The 18,638-nt window shown below is 35.4% G+C and overlaps 3 protein-coding genes across 7 annotated transcripts in view; 2 read left to right on the top strand and 1 right to left on the bottom strand.

The window, feature by feature from the left end:
- Nucleotides 1-315, top strand: part of LOC105170351 (xin actin-binding repeat-containing protein 2-like) — a 4,995-nt gene extending 4,680 nt beyond the window's left edge. Inside the window, exon 5 of the mRNA XM_011091085.2 lies at nt 1-315. Within this exon, the coding sequence (XP_011089387.1) occupies nt 1-35 (35 nt within the window). The 3' untranslated portion in view covers nt 36-315.
- Nucleotides 2,825-7,195, bottom strand: LOC105170298 (serine/threonine-protein kinase D6PKL1). Of its 5 annotated transcripts, none has more exons than XM_011090998.2 (3): nt 6,821-7,195; nt 4,810-6,083; nt 2,825-3,919 (listed from the first exon to the last, which is right to left on the bottom strand). In XM_011090998.2, the coding sequence occupies exons 2-3, from the start codon at nt 6,033-6,035 to the stop codon at nt 3,040-3,042; spliced, it is 2,106 nt and encodes a 701-aa protein (XP_011089300.1). In that variant the 5' UTR covers nt 6,036-6,083; nt 6,821-7,195; the 3' UTR covers nt 2,825-3,039. The 5 variants fall into 5 exon arrangements, with proteins under 5 accessions (XP_011089300.1, XP_011089335.1, XP_011089319.1 ...); XM_011091033.2 differs by having other exon boundaries at nt 4,810-6,078; XM_011091017.2 differs by having other exon boundaries at nt 6,865-7,195.
- LOC105170289 (protein VASCULAR ASSOCIATED DEATH 1, chloroplastic) overlaps nt 10,967-18,638 on the top strand; it is an 11,038-nt gene continuing 3,366 nt past the window's right edge. The window contains exons 1-13 of the mRNA XM_011090988.2: nt 10,967-11,334; nt 11,832-11,891; nt 13,597-13,647; nt 13,870-13,935; nt 14,442-14,537; nt 14,656-14,757; nt 15,107-15,207; nt 15,980-16,164; nt 16,428-16,468; nt 16,549-16,636; nt 16,757-16,843; nt 16,923-16,977; nt 18,349-18,415. Coding sequence (XP_011089290.1) covers nt 11,158-11,334; nt 11,832-11,891; nt 13,597-13,647; nt 13,870-13,935; nt 14,442-14,537; nt 14,656-14,757; nt 15,107-15,207; nt 15,980-16,164; nt 16,428-16,468; nt 16,549-16,636; nt 16,757-16,843; nt 16,923-16,977; nt 18,349-18,415 — 1,176 coding nt within the window. The 5' untranslated portion in view covers nt 10,967-11,157. The remainder of the gene's footprint in view (nt 11,335-11,831; nt 11,892-13,596; nt 13,648-13,869; nt 13,936-14,441; nt 14,538-14,655; nt 14,758-15,106; nt 15,208-15,979; nt 16,165-16,427; nt 16,469-16,548; nt 16,637-16,756; nt 16,844-16,922; nt 16,978-18,348; nt 18,416-18,638) is intronic.

Below are 18,638 nucleotides of genomic sequence, written 5' to 3'. Positions count from 1 at the left end.
TCGAGACAGTATGCTACCGCTCTTACGCCATTTAGTCTTAAAAACTTAAATGCAGCTTATATTATATATTTTTTCCCCTTATCTTTTTGGGTTCTGAAGCAAGTTAGATATGGGAAGGCCACCATTTTTTCATGGTGCCTCTATTCTTGGTAAGCATCCCTCCACTTTTTCTATTTTCTCTTTTCCAATATGTGAATATTTTGAATTTTGCAGCCCCTTTTGCTGCTAATATCTCTGTACATAAAAGTGCTTGTGTTGTTGTATCAGAACTTCACTTTTTCCTGCACAATAAATTGGTTGCCCTTTCAACTCTCCTCTCCAACTCTATTTTTAGTTGTTCCACTGTTGCATTTTTGTTGAATTTTCATAATATCAATACATTCGATTCGATGAATTTAGTTACTGTGATTTTATTTATTGAACAAAAATAGATATTAAAGATAATAAATATAATTTTTTAAATCACATAAAATATTAAGATAGTCAATGCAATTAGTCCTAATTATTAAGCGAAATGGTGACAGATAAACTCAATTATTGCTTTGTCGCATGTGATGATTTAACAGCTCGCCATCCTTCTCTTATGCCCAGAGCCAGAGCTCAATTCTACCAATGGCCCTTCAATTGATAGAAACAAATTGACATTTTTATTTTTCTTTTTTGGAACTATAGTTCTAGTCTAGACTAATGATTGTTTCATCATAATAGAATAATATTCCAAGTTTCAAAGTCTTCAAGAATGATCCTCTAAATTAATCACTAGCACAAGGAAAAATCTATAGAATGGACTTTAAATTTTTGAATAATTACAATTATTTATACGATGTGACTTCAATAAAATTGATCTAACATATAAGTCTCTAATTATCTGGACATGTCAACGACATTGTTGATTCTATTGAGAAGAACAAACTACTTCCCATCATAAAATCATATTCGTTTAGTTAAAGCAATTTATAAATTTATAAGTTCTTTTATTTATGATGGTAATTACAATCGAAATTATTATTGTTATTTTATTTATAAAAAATAAATAATTGTATGAACTCAAAATTTAAAATCCACAAAAACGGCAAACCTTTTTGCCATAGGGCAAAGAGTGGTGCACAGTGACTCGTCTTTTCAAGTCTAAAAGGTTCAAAATATTGTATTATTAATTTTTTATTCAGTAAATTATGATGGACTATTCTAATATTTATTAACTATTATTTAATAAATATACTTTATAATTGACTGTTCACAAGATATATTTATTAATTTTAGAGAAGTTTTTTAATTTTTTAAATGAGGATGGAGGACGTATAGTTATAACAAATTTTAAAATAATCTATTGTAATATATTTTAAATTTTATAAAAAATTGGGAGAAAGAAGAAGACAAAGAAAAGAAGTGAAGAAGAGCAGTAAGTGGAAAATGAAGTGCAGTAGTCAGAGTGTGTTTGGTCTTGGGTTGTGTGTCTGCCTACCAACTGCCCTTTGCCCAATAATACATACCCTACCTCTGTTCTCAACACAACTAATGTTGTCAACTTTAATTAAGTAGTTTCTAATCAATCTTGGATCCCTAACCCTAACCCTAACCCTAGCCTGCTTCTTCTTGTGTAGCCTTCTGATCATCCAGTCAAGGCTGCTGGATATTAATTGATATTCCATTCTCTTTTACTCAATTCATATAAAAATTACTCTGATGGATGATACTGTAAATTCCTATTAATCATTTATGAATTTTTATTATCAGCCTCGTGATGTGGATTAGAGTCGTAATTTATTTTATTAAAAATTTAATTAAATTCAGAGGAAGTTATGATTATATATATGGTAAAAAGAGAGTTCGTAAATGAGAATTTAATTATTTTTTTTGAAGGGTTTTTAGCATATAGACATGTATATGAGATGATGTGATAAAAATGATTGGTTGTAAAAGAGTGTGATTATATGTGATGGTTGATGTACAGAATGGGAAGGGCATGAAGTGTGGATGCATGCAGAGAGGACAGGAGACAGTATTAAGTGAAAGGGAGCATCAAAGCTAAAGGAGAAAGCAACCTGTACTTGAACCTCATCATTCAACATTTATCCTTTTTCTTTTTTCTTTATTATACAATGATGATATGTATGAAATTGACTATCTTTCAATCATTTCTTTTATAATATAAAATCATAAAAATACTCTTAATACCGTCAATTTTTAAATTGATGGGCATGTATTATCCTATTCGATTTTGAACCCGATAAATATCTGAGTCTAATATAAAAGTAACGAATTCGAATTTGAGTATAACTATTATAATAAATTTTGAGTCTGAATAATGTCCGCTCATTGACAGACCTAGCCGCCATGAATGGTGGAGGTTTTAGACTTTTTATTTACGATTATTGGGCAAAAAAGCGATACTATTTTTCAATATATATTTACAAAAGCCCAAACCAAATGAAACGCTAGGGCCCAATAAAAGAAGATCCAAAATGTTGTCAACTTTGACCCCATGTGAATCATTGCACTCTTTAATGACTCTGAATCTGCTATTAATCGTAGCTATACTCTTTAGGAAAATATTGTATACCCGCCCATATATATACATATTAAATACGATAAAGTTTTATCATAATAATTTCCGTTTAATATCAAATTGAATTGAATTTTCTGTTGAAAAGTATTATTATATATGGTAGTGGCTTAATTTAAGTATGAACCATTTGATCTCTCCTCATAAGTAATTCGTTTCATGATATCATTATATTGTGATTTAACGGTCGATACTGTACCATAAAATCATTCCCCATAGTTCCTATGTTAGGTTTCAGAATCTTTACAAAAAAACTAATTTTACTACTGCAATCATCATTGTTAAAAGTCTGATATTTTTGTCCCAACTTGGCAATTGAATTCCAAACTGAGATGGCTGCAAAGCATTTCCAGAGATGAATATACCCAACATGCATCTCAATTATAAGTTGATAGGCAACAACTCCACAGTTGGGATCAGTTCGATGACACTGCTGCAACATTAGGAACAAGAATGCCTTTATATACCTAAAACTAAAAGAACTCAAAGTCCAGATATTTACCCCCAGATTTCATGTCTGTTCCCATTACCCTTTTACTGCCACCGATCACTCCAACAGAGTCACCTTGCCCGTACTTCATGGGAAGTTCAGCCTCGACCGGTCTTGGCACCTCCGGTGGGGTACTGCAGCGTATCAGAGCCCAGTTAACGCCTTCGAAGAACGGGTGCTGTTTGATCTCAGTTGCTCCTCTTTTCACCCCTAGTCGGTTTTGTGGCTCCTTGACAAGCAATCCACGGATGAGATCACGGCTAACGTAACTGGTTGCTGGTGAATCTGGAAATTTGAGTTGTTGTCCCACCACGTTGAAAAGTGTTGCTCGATTTCCTGAACCTTTGAACGGGGTTTTGCCATAGAGCAATTCATGCAGGAAGATACCAAATGTCCACCAATCCACTGCACTGCCATGGCCTTCGCCCTTGATAATTTCAGGGGCCAAGTATTCGTGGGTCCCCACAAACGACATGGATCGGGCTGCAGTAGGTTCTGCAACTAGCTCGGGTAGAGTACCGGATGACACTCCAGGGTCTGCCCGTGATAATTTCCCGGACTTTCTCTTGCTTTTCTGAGAGAAAATTCGGGGAAGGAAGCATGCTGGTTGAATGCATGCTGATGTTGGCTCAATACAAGGTGGCTGCACGCAGAATGCAGCACCTCGTTTTGAAGGATCAGAATCGAAGGCAGAAGTTCTTATTAGCGTTGGTGAAACTGCACATCTAAGGGAAAGGTCAAAGTCTGAAAGCATAATGTGCCCATCATCGCGGACCAGGACATTTTCTGGCTTCAAGTCTCTGTATACCACGCCCAGCATGTGAAGGTACTCAAGTGCCAATAGAACTTCAGCTGCGTAAAACCTGCATTCATTAAAACAATAAATCCTAACTAGCAAACATAATGACATGGCAGCAAATGCTCTTAATTTTTATGAATACATTAATGAGAGATAGGATGGCTAGAATATCTCAAGTGCTATGAATGAACAGAAACTGGACTTTACAGTTTGACCGAAGCAAACTATTTCAATCAAAACTTTATTCAACAAAGTGTGTCGCATAACTCATTGGTCAAGCAAGGACCCGTGATATTAAAATGCTTTCCTTTTTGGATCTAGGCAAAGTCATACTCCTGTTCAGTTAGTTCAGCCTTATATACCAAATGAATCAAACTAAGAATTAGTCCATAATTTATATTGATAGAAACACATTCCATCAAATCAGAGTTAGAGCTTTCAACAAATTCTTCAACAAATTCCAGAAAATCTTACACCTAAGCAGGAAAATCTATGTCAATATAAATTTTCTTCAACTACCTAAGGGGCACAAAACTTATGATGCAGCGAAAATTTAGAAAAGAAGTTGTAGATTTCTTGCATAATATCTGATGTGAACTACTAGGAAGCAACATATAGTAGTGCCAGCAGTATTCTATTCATGCAGACCTGTAGCTGGTTTGTGCTAATAACTGAAGGAGCAAAGCGATTGGTCTGACCAGTTTATCCATAGTATGTAACAGCAGACAGATCAGTGAAGCCCTCTAAAATCAGACTTCAATTGTTACAACTACACTTAAGAGTTCTGATGGTAACAAATTCACAATAATTTCAGAAAAGATAAGCTTTCATAAAACAAAGGAATTTCATAATCACAAGGCGTTATAATGCACTAGGAATGGAAAATTATGCAGATGCTAGAAAAGCCTTTGTGAGTAACAAAAGATGGAGGAAATTTTAAAATAAAAAGCATACCTAGCAGCATATTCTGAAAAGTGTTTTCCCGGCTGTCGCTGCCTCAGAGTATGCAAATCTCCTCCAGGACAATATTCCATGACCAAGCATGAGAATCTATCTGTCTCAAAATAAGTGTACAATGTTGGCAAGAATGGATGGTCAAGAAGTTGCAAGATCTCTCTTTCCGTCTGAGCCCTGGTCAGCTTCTTCCTGCTAGCAAGGGATCCCTTATCCATTACCTTCATTGCAAAGAAACACCGAGTAGAGCTCAGCTCAGAAAGATACACACTTCCAATATCCCCACAGCCCAGTCTTCTCAGTAACCTGAAGTGGCTCATGCCTAAGGTACCATCACGTGCTCGAATAGCAAGTATAGCTTTCCATCTAGGATCATTTCCTTTGTGGGGCTTATTTGTGCTGCCAGTAATGTTGCTCCAGTTACTGTCATCACTAAGCCCACTGCTATTACTCGCTCGGCTAAGGCTAGTTTTGGTACTCTCAAGAGAATCCCCTCGAATGCTTCCTTTCGCATTCTCATAATTTCTGTCCACACTGAGCATGCCATCACTCATTATGCTATCACTACGATATGTGCTGCAGCTATTGACAATGCTCATAGCTCTACCAACACCAGTACTATGAATGCTACTATGTGGACTAACATTGGCACTTGGAGGTAATGAAGCATCCCAGATACATTCTTTTTCTTCAGAATCTGGTAGCAGATTTGCTCCAGCGTTTTGTGACGGACAAGGAACTGAAAATGGGGATGAGACAGCCACCGAGTCATTGGGCTCTTCAACCAAGTTCTTAGCAGGGGAAAGAAATGATGAGCTTGGTTTTATACTTGGTACCCTGATTGAAAGATCCTCCATAAGAGGGTCATTTATAGACAGGCTTTTAACCAAACATTTCCCATCCCCATTGTTCTGGCCGATTGGTACATAGACTGGCGTCATCAGGTCTGTATCAACCGGTTCAGGTGGGTGACTCACCCCATGAAACGAAGTAGAACCAATTTCCTCAAACAAATTGCTGCTGACTTTAAATGAAACAATATCGGGCATTAGTTCTTCATCCTCCGGCAAAAATTTCTTCCCATTCCTTGCTTCTGCAGGAGCAGGTGAATCCAATTCTACAGACCCCTGCAAATTGGATGGTCGTCTGATCTTTTCCGTCTCTGTCACCTTAGCAGCAAGGGGCAATTGCCTGGGAAGTGGTTTTGATTCAGGGATCGGTTCCATATCCTTTCACCATGTGTCATCACAAGCATCTCTCTTCATTAGGCTACCCTGCCAGGGAAGAAGAAGATACAGTTTGCAATTAACTTTTCAACTAAACTTGCTTCAGTCAAATCTAACAACAACATTTTATGCTTCAGAACGAACCAGCAAATGCAACCAACTAAACCCTCAATTAAGGGAGCTTTAATCTTGAAAACATTTCATAAAATATAGCCTACAAAGAAATCACACCAAGGGAAGCAACAAGAAAAATTCCTCCAAGATTCACATAGCCCACAACAAAAATGCACACAATCACAAAATAACTCTTAACTCATAAGCTGAAACTACAATTCTCCATACACGAGGTACTCAATGTTTTCATATATACCCCAGCCCACAAGCAAGTTTAATTAACTCCGCGATAACGAAATCTCTTCGAGTTAATGACTTGCAAAGACAAACTATCAAATACCGGCAGCTTTCTCAGCTCAATGTTTCAAAAAAGTAAGTTTTGAATTCGAGCAAAATCAGCAAAATGCCACAACTCTTTTCGCATCAAATTTAGAAAGTAAAACAAGTACGCAGTGTCGTGTATGCACCCACTCATCTACTCTACATGGAATTAGAAAAGAGACACGGAAACAAGAAGGATTTACGTAGATTCCACGCTAAAACCGCAAAACCCAATAAAACATACAAGGCAAAAAGAACATTAAAAGAGACATTTCATATCTAAAGTAGAAAAATGAGAAGACCCCTCAGCCAATCAGCACCAACATCCCAAAATACGCAAGTGTATCTACCTCTTACAAGAAGGTAAGGACAGAGTACTGAAGCTGAATCTTACAGCACGGTCTCCACAAAAATGGGTCGCTCCAAAATGGGCAAGCAAAAGAGCTCCAGCTAAAATGGGTCGACAGTTGGAGCTACTCTCTGCTCCAAAGTTTCAGCAGCGGAAAGGGTCGGAATTTTGACTACATGGGCTCACTTTTTGTGCACGGGGAATGAAGAATAATAGTAGGAAAATGTGTAGCCAAGCGCAGATGAAGATTGAGAGAATAGCTTTTGCTTTTCTCGCCCGGTCTTCTATTGTTTCGGGGCGCTTTTGGTCATGTGTGCACTGTGATGACTGCTTGCTTAAAACAGCGTATTGTGTGTGTGTGTGTGTGTGTGTGAGAGAGAGAGAGAGAGAGAGAGTGAGAGAGAGAGAGAGAGGGCTATGGACAGATGTGAAGAGTGAGTATGGACGTGTAGCCTTTAGTGAAAGGACGAAAATACCCTTTTGTGTTCCTAGAACGAGCCTAGCAATGTTGGAATTATATCAAAATAATAAAATTTCCTATAGAGGTAGAGCTACAGAATCCCATAGACTGGGGGACAATTTTAATTTATAATAATGAAAATAAATGATAATTTCCTACTCCTAATTCCTAGATTAGGCAGGAGTTAAGTGAGACAAGGATCAAAAGGGGAGGGACAATAATGTCAAAACGAATAACATGATTGGGGTGGCAATAGCATACAGTAGAGTGGGGGATAAGAGGAAAATGGGACCCGTTTGAATTTTCAACCCCAAGAGCGGGACCCGCACCATGCTCACGTCCTTTCAAATGCCCAAAACCCCAGCGACGGATGAAGCAAGCGCCTGCTCCCAAAATTTTAACTCAAATTTAATATAACAACTAATAATATATTTATAATTAAAATAATTAATTATATAATAAATATATTAAATTATTTTTTAATTACTTTAATTCCATCCAACTTATTTTGAATGAGAATTTTCCACACCTCCTCTCCCACTCCTTCACTGCTATCTATTTTTAATAGATAATTAGTTCATATCCCTACTCTTAAAATCGTGCTTCTGGACATAGGAAAAAACAGGAACATAATGACCTGTCGAGGATAAAAGAAAGCGCATTCTACACTTGGTTAAAAATAGAAATACATACACAGAAATCTGAAAAGTAGGGAGGAAAAGGACGTGTGAGCGTGCACGCCCCAATCTGCAGGTGGTGTTGGTGATGCATGCAAGGCAACGAATTAACAAGAGCGACTGGTAATACAAGCAGTCTGCTTCTGGTCGGATTCTTGCCTTCCTTTCTTGGCCCATCTCTTCCACCCGCTGCCCCTTCTCCATGCTTTACCCATTGCATGTCCCTCAACCTTTACACACCACACACACACACACACACTAATATATATATTTGTCTTCATGTGAGATATGATGTGTCTCCTAAAGAGATTTGAAAAATAGGTGGATCGTTTCATTGTACGGTGTATATTTCGTCACATGGCTGACTAGTTCAGTATATTCATGATTGTGATTTAAGAAACAGATTCCATTACACCCTATCGATTTCAAACGTTGCATGCACAGATACGTCGACACGCTACAGTAGTATGTGTTCACGTAAATACGTATTGATTTATGTATTCAAATAACGTGTCTTCTTGAAAAATTAAAATGATGCAAATCCTTTAGGTACGTGCCTGGTGATTTCAGTATACGAACAGTTGTAATGATTATCGTCGAAACTTTTAATGCATATTTTAACTACATTTGTCTCTTAAAGTAATTAATGATGAAACTATTTCACTAACTTATTTAACTTACTCGTTCGGGAATTTATTAACAAAGAACGTGGAAGAAATCAATCCAATTCCTCAAGCTAATTAAATATTGCAGCTGTAACAATTTAGGTAATTATTATAAGAAACATATATAGAAATTAACTTCACTTTTGCTGAGTGATGAGTATGTAATTAATAAGGATTATCAATTATGCAAGTTTAATTAGGCCTATATATGTATATATAGAGATAGGGTTATTATTATGTATACCTAATAAAACTTTTTGCATAACGAAAAAGGTACCCTTTTTGGTGGTTGTTGGAGTTAATTCGTTAGTGCAATTTGTGAATATTAATTAAACCATGAAAAAGGACAATTTGTTAATATTTTAGTTCTTTGTTCCTCGGCCGTTCTTGACAAAGTTTAGCAGCAGAAAAGTGTGATCCCCACTCTTTTTTCCATTTCTCATTGTTATTGATTCTTGTTGGTAAAGCCCTTTCTTTCCCCCTAGACTAAAAAAGGCAAAAAAAGAGAAGAAACCCTTCGAGGGTTCGGTGGATTTTTTGTCGCATTTTGATATCACATGCACGTAGACGTTATACTGTTGTGTGATTAGTACATTTTAATTGAATACAATATACACGTAATTATGACATAATTATTATATAACATCAAAGTGTCCGAAAAGCCTCAAAAGTGTGCTACTATTTGCAATTCATTCAAGTCCATCGGATAACAATCTATCTCTTTTATATGAATCGCATAAAAATATTAAAAAGTATGATTTTTTCATGTCAATAATTGAAATTTATATTGCTTTTTGGTATACCATAATATATGTTTTGGGTATTTTTGTATTCGATTTATATATATGTGAAAAAAAAAATGTATAACATAATGGAAGATATAATGAGGAATCTTAAAGTGTTAATGGGCAGAATGATTTGACTAAGAAGTGTTGACATGTGGGACTCCAATCCCATGAAAGCTTCAATTTTAGTGATTACAATGATTAAGTTACTATTATTTATTTTTCCCTTAAAAAAATTATATTTATTTTAAGCATAAAAGACCCACATTTCCAAAACAGAAAAATGATTTTGTAATAGTTAGTGGGCCATTTAATCCCTGCTTGCTTTTTGAAAGGTGCAGCGTTATGGGGGTTAGGTTTTCAAAGTATTGGAGTTTGGAAAAGTGGAAGTTCTTCAAATCATGGCTTTGTTAGTTAAAACCAAGAAAATCTAAAATATTGGAATTAGTGTGCCACTCAAAAAAATCATTGGGCCTCACAACACATCACAAACCCATTGCGTTTTATAGCCCATGGGAAAAAGCTAGTTTTTATAAGTTCTGAAACATAAGACTTTGGTAAGATGACTATATATGTCATGTCCTATGACACTGAAAATTTAAGTTCTTCTATTTAAATATATTAAAAAAAGAACCCCACACCCACAAAGTAGAGATTCTGAAATGGTATAAATTTTGTAGTACCATAAATTAATATGTATTTACTAACTGGTCCTCAGTCTTGACTTCAAAATTGGCACATAATTCTGTTTTTTTTATTATTAATTAAAATAAATCGATTACAATTACAATTTATTTCTGTTGACATTTAAGATCATGGGCCTCAATTTCGTTAACTGAGTTAGGCTTCATTGATATATTATATTAATTCGTTTTATGTACATAACAAATTATATATCGTATTTTATTTGCTCTGTATTGTTTTTTGTTCTAACATTACAATAAGACATGGAAGTTGTTTCATTTTTTGTTCTGGGAAGAATTTTAAAATAATTATTTCTTATTAAACCTACTCTTATTTTATTTGGTTAGGTGCTAAAGAATGTATGAACAAACCAACACAAGGACTACATAAAAAAGTTAAACAGAAAATAACAATATGCAATAATTATACCGTTTTTCTATGAAGTTTGATGTAATTACACGTGATCCCTTATGGTTGATAAATTACATCGTAGCATCCTTGATGTTGTATTTATCTAACAAATATTAATCAAATTTAATTAATTTATTGATATTAGCAAAATAATTGAATATAAATCTATAACTATCTTACTCGTTTATTGTAGATTAAATAAATATTTATTTGACAAAGACTATTTTTATATATTTTCACACGCTAATGCGAGTGATTTATAACAAAAAATTATGAATTGTAATTAATAAAAGATTTTATTTATTAAATAAAAATAAATGTAAAATATATTAAATATAATTTCTCAAATAGCGTAATTGTATTAAATGTGGGCGTTGTAACTATTTTTAATAATAATAATAAGAAATAATAAAAGAAAATGAGAATTGTTTTGAAGCGCAAAGAGGACTTCAATTTCGAAAAAGTACAAAGACTGATTTCACTTCAGCAAATTCCCAAACCCACCAAAAACAAAAAGCCGATCGATACCAACCGACACTCTTACTAACCGTTGCCCACCCCCTCCCACGGGCCTTGAAGTCATCGTCACACCGACGGCGAGTATACATACGCAATTGAATACACACCTATATGCGTACGAATTGAGTTGCAATACCATGGCGGCTGTGGTCTCGGAGCAGATGGTGGACCCCGCCCCTACTTCCGCTCCTCCGATTGCACAATCCATGGATAATCATAATTCTTCAAGACGTTTCTCCGCCGACTCGCCGGAATCACTTGATCCGTCGTTAGCTTCGTCGGCTCCCAGCTCTTCCACGCAGCTTGATTCTCAGGTATCTTTTAATTTTCAATTATTTTGGTATTATTGAATTTTGCCAAGGGAAATTTTTTCGCGGAGGAAAAAGGGGAACTACGGTGTTAGGATTTAATTTTTTTTGACAGTGATTGTTTGGAGGAGAGCCTTCAAATATCTGGGTTTTGATTTCCTTGGAGTGGAATTTGTAATACTTTTATTGATCCTTTGCTTAGTGTCTATATCAATTAATGTTTCGCTGGTTTGTTTTTTACCAACTCTTCGCGGATGCTAACTTAAAAACTGCAGTTCATTTGAAACATGTTGACATTGTTATTTTATACTGAATAGAAATTACTAGCGAAAGCAAGTTGATGGGTTGTTATAGTTTATGTAGCACATGTGTCTGATTGTCTCACCAATTATAATTGGTCGGTCATTGGAAAGCCATGACTTTATTATTGAAGAACCAATGGTGCTCACTGGTAATAAATTGAGTGCATTAGCTGATGGCTAAGGATCATGTCTTCCTTACAGACTCAATCGCCTTCAAGAGTTGAAGAATATCGGCAGCTGTTTCGCCTTCCACCTGATGAAGTATGTAAATTCATTTGTTCAAATTATTATCATGATGATTATTGAAGTTTATAGACTTGTTCATTGCAATCTTTAATTTTTGAAGTCTGCTTAGGATGTTTAAGTTGAGTAACGTGGAAGACAAAAATTTGCAACAGTCATGTAATCTCATGTAGGGTGTAAGTAAAAAATTTACCATATCTTTCTTCACCGTGAAATTTCTGATTGAAGTATTTCACATTCTCCAGAAAGTATGATAGTGGAAGCTTAAGCATCGATTCTTTTTGTTGCTAAATAAAACAAGCCTAAATATATTGGGGACAAGAAACAATGATTTATACATGCACACCATTGTCTTTTTGATGAAAATCTCTAATCTGCTTAATAATAATTGGTCCTCCTTTCACTCCATGTCATTTGATGTTTCATTAAATTGAACTTATTCACCTCTTTCAAGTTCCACTGAGCTAATCATTCAGGGCCAACAGATTTGTGCAAGTTATTCAGAATTTTGCCAGTTTGGAGAAGAGATCTATGCTTTTGATGGAAATGTTTGAAAAATCCATTTTTTGATGGGGCTATAGCAGTCAGGTGGAAAGTAACTTGGAATTAGGAGACAGATTATTTAATACTTAATGGTTGAAGCTAACTTTTGGTTGGTGAATCAATTGTCCTTGTAATGCATGTATTCTCCCAAAAATGGCCTCGTTTAGCATTGGAGACTGCTAAATAATGGGTATCGCTGGAGGACGGGTAGGATAATTATTGGTTACAGGTGTGAAGCATATGGGAATAGAAAAGAAAATATAAAACATGGAATTGAATACAAAAGCAACTAGGAGTATCTGATACATTATAGATACTACTGATATCATACCTTTGATGTAGTTTAGTTATTAACCACGAATCATTTTTCTACATCACTGTTGTAGTCACTAAGTTCATAATTGCAGTAAAATAATAAGTCTCCACCATTTTATGTATCTACTTAGATTTTGACGTGAAATCCTACATGAGAGTTGAAGTGTGAAAGTTGTGTATGCTTGTGTTATTGTATTCAAAAGTTGTGGTCAAGAGTTATAGGTATCACATCATTATCCTATGTGATGGTATTTTTGATTAAACAAATTTCCTTTTAAGGAGATGAAGCCTGATTCTGTGATGAATAAAAAGAGTAATTTAGAGTGAAAAGTTCAGGGTAGAGCAAGAGTGATGAATTTGTCTTTTCTGATTTAAATCTGAACTTTGAAATGGTGGTGTCAGGCAAGAAACTACCCATTCATTGGAATTTGGAAGAGAAGAAAGAAAACAATTATAGGAGGTTAAAGTCAATTAAATGATAAGATGAGCATGTGTTTTATTAATTTTGGTGAATTTTGTTTTACATTGAACTATCATTAAATTATTGTACTCATTCCTTTTCCATTTGTACTTGGTCTGTTGCATATATTTTGTCGCTTTGAATTGATGCTTCCTAAGCATACTTCTGGAGTAACTTATACGTTTGCTTATGAATGTTATGGAGGAGCTGAAGGGTTTCTTCACTGATGTAAGCCGCAGGCTTGCACCATGGGTTGCTTTTGCATCTTAATCTTTAAGCTATATATTTCCTGGCATTTGGACCCTTAAATTAATCTCGGCTGCTATCTTCCAACACCTCGATCTAGTATTATGATGTGCAACCTATCCTGAATATCGCTTATTTCACTTCACTGAAACTTTGTAGGTGCTTATCCAAGATTTCAATTGTGCCTTGCAAGAGAATTTTCTTCTTCAGGTATTTTGTTAGTTATGAGTTGGTTAGTTAGCTTACTCTTTCATCAATCTTTGATCTGCCGCATGCACAAATTCTTCACCACATAAAGTTGAAATGCTATGTACTTATGATTAGAATCAAACGTGTTTTCTTTATAATGTCAGAAGCCTAGACGTAGGTGATTGGTTTGAAGGCTTTTGTTTTTTCAGACTTAGCTAATATATTTTATTTTCTTCCTTGCAGGGTCATATGTACCTATTTGTCCACTATATCTGCTTCTATTCCAACCTATTTGGTTTTGAGACAAAGGTAATTCTTGAATTTATATTTTTGCATGCCTTCTGAAAGTTTTTCTTTGTATTCAGATGGAGTAGCGCTGGAGTTCGGCTGGAATTGATTCATGCAGTATAATTGAAAATGTTTGTGGAATAATATCGTATCTTTAGTGAACTGATGACAAATTCACCAAAACTTCTAGTTAAATTACGTATGGGAAAGAAAAATGTTTTCCTGGTATGTACAGAAACTGTGGTGTTCATGTTCTGTTTCTGAACTAATCCTTTGGTTCCGTCATATAATATAAGACATAATACAAAAACAGGTTTGACATGTTTCAATCCATATACTAAGGACTATATGGGGACACATATATATAACTTGTTATATGGTAATTGATTTCTGGGTTTACTGAAAATTGTGATTCCCCACTATTTTGAGGATGTTTTCACCATTTACTATAATATGATATAAATGTTACTAGTACTGCTTGACATGTTTATAGATGTATCGACACTAATTGACAATTTGAATTGTAGAAAATTATTCCATTTCATGAAATCACATCTGTACGAAGAGCGAAAGCAGTAGCTGTTTTTCCAACTGCCATAGAAATAATGGCAGGGGGCAAGAAGGTAGTGACCTACTTTCGGTACATCTTTGGTGTTCTTGGATTTTGCTTGTAACTCTGATTTGTCTCAATAGGATGTGAACAGTGTTGGTGATGGGTATAGAATACTTCTTTTTTTGCAGTACTTCTTCACCTCTTTTTTATTCCGTGACGAAGCTTTTAAGCTTATTAGTGAAGGTTGGCTGCAACATGGCAATGGGTCTAAGGAAATTGCAGAGCAGCAGGTATCTAAGTGATGAATTGAAAATACATTATTTAAACCCATGATCTGGTCAGACAGTGACATTGGCTTCTTTTCTACTTGTTTTCTTTTCTTTTGGGTTCTATTAACTGTTTTTGAAATTCACTTAATCTCCCCAACTTCGCTGGTATTTTCTTGTTAGATGTTCAGTGGATTAATTATTTTCAGTTTTTTTTAAAAAAATTTTGTGGATTAATTTATTAATTTGGAAAATTAGAGGTATCAGAAATGGCAGACGCATGTTTTTCTTGTGATTGCGAGTAAATTGCTTTATCAATATCTGATGAAAGATTAATTTGAATAAATCATTCTGAAGCAATTTCTTAACTTAGGAGCGAAAGTCTGATGCAAGCAGTCAGGAGAGTGGCAGTTCTATAGTTGAGGAATCAGGTATTTCCAAGCAGTACGTGGATGCTTTGGATGTCATTAAGAGGTATCCTTTTTTCAATTATTCAGGATCTGAATATTTGATCATTATGGTTTGGTCTAACAACTTTTAACGGCAATATGTGGTTGGACTTGAGTGGGATTAGTTATATTAGGAGTCAATGCCTGGATATATATTTCAACTGGAAAAATCTGGTCAGTTTTCCCCTACTGTGTACTTGACATTAGTTGATTATTGATTGGATTATAGCAGGCATTTCACTTGTAAATGGGTAACAATATAGACATACAACGGAAGAACTGAAACTGAGACTGCATGTGCTGCTATGAGAAGATGTGATGCTTAGTTGATCCTATTATTAAGAAATATTGAGGGGATTGAAGAAGCTGATGATTTGATGGAAGTGATTGAAAGATGAAAATGAGGCTGATTTGTGACTTGAAGAAGTAGGCTTACATACAAAAGTTGATTGCTAAAGTATAGAACAGAGATCCTGAGCACGAAGTACCTTAGACAAAAGAAGAGAAGAATTAAATAACAAGAGGAGGGAGAGAGTCTTAGCATGAAACTACTGGGGGTGGATCCTGATTCTCTAGATAAATAAACCACTGAGTGTATATTGATAACTCGGAGAATTTTATTGTAGAATTTATTTCCTACTAAAACCGAGGTAGTGGTGAACCGAAACTTTTTGGTATGAAATAATTTAAGTGGCTGCTTGTGAAAGTAAGAACTACCTACAGTTTTTCTTTCTTGGTAACCTTCTGCTTATGATTGGATTGGCAGTTGATTTTGGTTAATGTTGCTTTGTGCGCAGTGATAAGAATGGCCCTATGTTAGAGGAATCAAAACATGTTGGTGAGGTTGAACCTGAAATTATCTCAACATCTTCGGTCATGGAAGTTCGGGAACAAGCGAATGCAGATGTTCTTCCCGCTGTTGAGTGTTCATCATCAGAAAAATCTTCAGTTTGGAAGCCTGAGGATAATGATGCACCTGGAGGTTCGTCGATATTCTTTTCATGTTTTATGAGTTTTATGTAATTTTCTGTTCGAGCTTGTGAAGCAACTGGGCTTAGTAATTTTGTGGAGTAGAGCCACAGAGGTTAGTTTCTTATTGGTCTTTCAGGTTTTGTATATCTAGATATGTTTGTTTAAATTGCGAATTAGTCTGTGCTTTTACCATTTCACCAGCATTTTGGCCATACTTCTGTTAAATTTTCTTTGATCTTCCACTTTGTCCTGAAATTGGGTTTTGTGATGCAGTTCCTGAAGGATACACCAAAGTTGCCGAGTCAAAGTTTCCGGTAGTAACATGTGATTTCCATTTTGGGATGGATAGTGCATGATCAGGGGTCACCTAATTATGATTCTTCCTCAAATGCAGATACAGGTCGAGGAGTTCTTTAATCTTTTCTTCTCTGATGCTGGTGTGAATTTTCAGGAGTCATTTCATAGAAAATGTGGTGATAAAGGTGACTGGATGAAGCCATTGTGTTGGTTGTTATATCTATTTGTTTTCTCATGTCCTGTAACTAAATTTTTAGTAGTCTTTTAACCATTGTCCTTGATGTGGTTTGCTATGGTCCTTATAGAGTTCAAGTGTACTCCATGGCATCGTCATGAAAAATTTGGGCACACCCGTGATGTATCATTTCAACATCCAATTAAACTCTATTTCGGTATGTATCATTTTTAGAAATGCTTCTGCCCCTTAGGTCATATACAGTAGCCTAGTTTCTGACTTCTTATTCTTGTCAGGTTCAAGATTTGGGAGCTGTCAAGAGGTTCAGAAATGTCGAGTCTACAGGGATTGGCAAGTTTCTATTGTCATAAGAAATTCCTATAGTTAGTTAATGTTGATTATTGCTTCCACCATTCTCGCACTACTGGTCATATTGCTGATTTGCTGATGACATTGGGATGTTTGCTGTTGTTTTGAACATGTTCACTGATCATCATATCATGATGCTTGTGATGTTATATTCAGAAGCATTGGCACTTGTTGGAAACACTACACTTGCACTTTATCATTTTTGGAGTTGATTTTCCACAAATGTCAAATTCAACGCGAATTTAACACCTGCACATGCATGCAACTTTGCCTGGAAAATGATCTAGTAGCCTTTGCGGCTTGGTAATAGGTTCACATAAATTTGCTGCCCCTGTTTTAGAGAAACATGTTATGCTTATCACATATATGTCATGGAGCCAATTCAGTATGCCTCCTAAGCAATGATTAATATCGTGGACGCCTTGATGATTTGACCTAAGCAATGATTGGAGGGGATGCAATGTTACTTTGAAGTCCCCGAAAATTTTGGCATTGTGAAATCTGTGAAATGAAATGAAGGAAAATATTGAGACAACAAGGTTGTGGGCTGATTGAAATTTTTACTTAATTTGCTGTATATAGTTAAAATTTTTTAGGATGTTGTGTATAGCTTTCCTCTCAATTGTTGTGAGTTCTGAAAGAACTGTTGTATTCATATCTCAGAAAAACTTTGTGAGAGATGGTTCTGCACGGTAATTCTCTCTTCTTTTTTGTATGCATTGTATTGCTCAATGATAGACTATTCATCTACAATACTCTTGGCACTTTGCTTACCTCTAGCGTATCTGTATTTGATAATACAGTTTTGCGTGCATCTGGATGCAAGGAATTGAACATATTTGCTCCTTGCAATTTGCAAATGCTTAACACCAGAACAGCACTAATTTTATAGGAAACTAACTGGATTCATCTGTCTAGTACCATTTCTTGGTCATAATATGTATTCTTTCTTGAAAACAATAGTTCAAATTCTTCTCAAGGTCAAATTCACACAAAATATGATTGGTCATCCTGATATTAGGATGTTCTAATTGACTGCATGTCACCATCATATATCCGTTTGGAGAGATCCGATAAACGGAATTCTGTTACCTTCTTTACATATTGATGATGGTGTTATCTGTTACCTGTTATCTGACTGTTTAACATATTGATGATGGTGTCACTTGATATTACTGGGTTACAATTCTCTCAAGTTCCTTAACCCTTGTTGAACTTGGTAAACTCCATTGTTTGGTGCCATCTATTGTAAGATCTTCCATTATATAAAGTTTTTGCTGGGGTTCAGATATTATTTCCTGGTAAATGAATCACATTATTTTTTTCCTTACATGCTTGATTTTGTCTAGCCAGTCATTTGATTGTCGATACCTCACAAGAGATCAATGATGTACCATATGGGGACTACTTCACCGTGGAGGTATGGATTTTGTGATATATTTTCAGAATACTTGGGCTTACATGTAACAGATATTCTTGTTCTCTGTTCCACGCCCCCCTCTCCCCTGCTTGTCCATAATTGATTTTGGTTCAATCTTGTTCTTCTTTTATTAATTGGAGAGATGGTGAACCATGATGTGATCTCCCCATCATGAAGATGAGATGAATGAATTCTTTATCTGCACCTATTCATGTCACTCTTC

The sequence above is a fragment of the Sesamum indicum genome, linkage group LG1 (assembly GCF_000512975.1).
Source record: "Sesamum indicum cultivar Zhongzhi No. 13 linkage group LG1, S_indicum_v1.0, whole genome shotgun sequence".
Lineage (NCBI taxonomy): Eukaryota > Viridiplantae > Streptophyta > Magnoliopsida > Lamiales > Pedaliaceae > Sesamum > Sesamum indicum.
This window is presented reverse-complemented; position numbering and strand designations above follow the sequence as displayed.

Excerpts from the sequence above, each read along its gene's own strand:
- LOC105170298 (XM_011090998.2), bottom strand. The coding sequence starts at position 6,035 with ATGGAACCGATCCCTGAATCAAAACCACTTCCCAGGCAATTGCCCCTT. Across the intron at positions 3,920-4,809 it reads TTTTCAGAATATGCTGCTAG|GTTTTACGCAGCTGAAGTTC; the intron begins GTATGCTTTTTA and ends TAATGAATGCAG.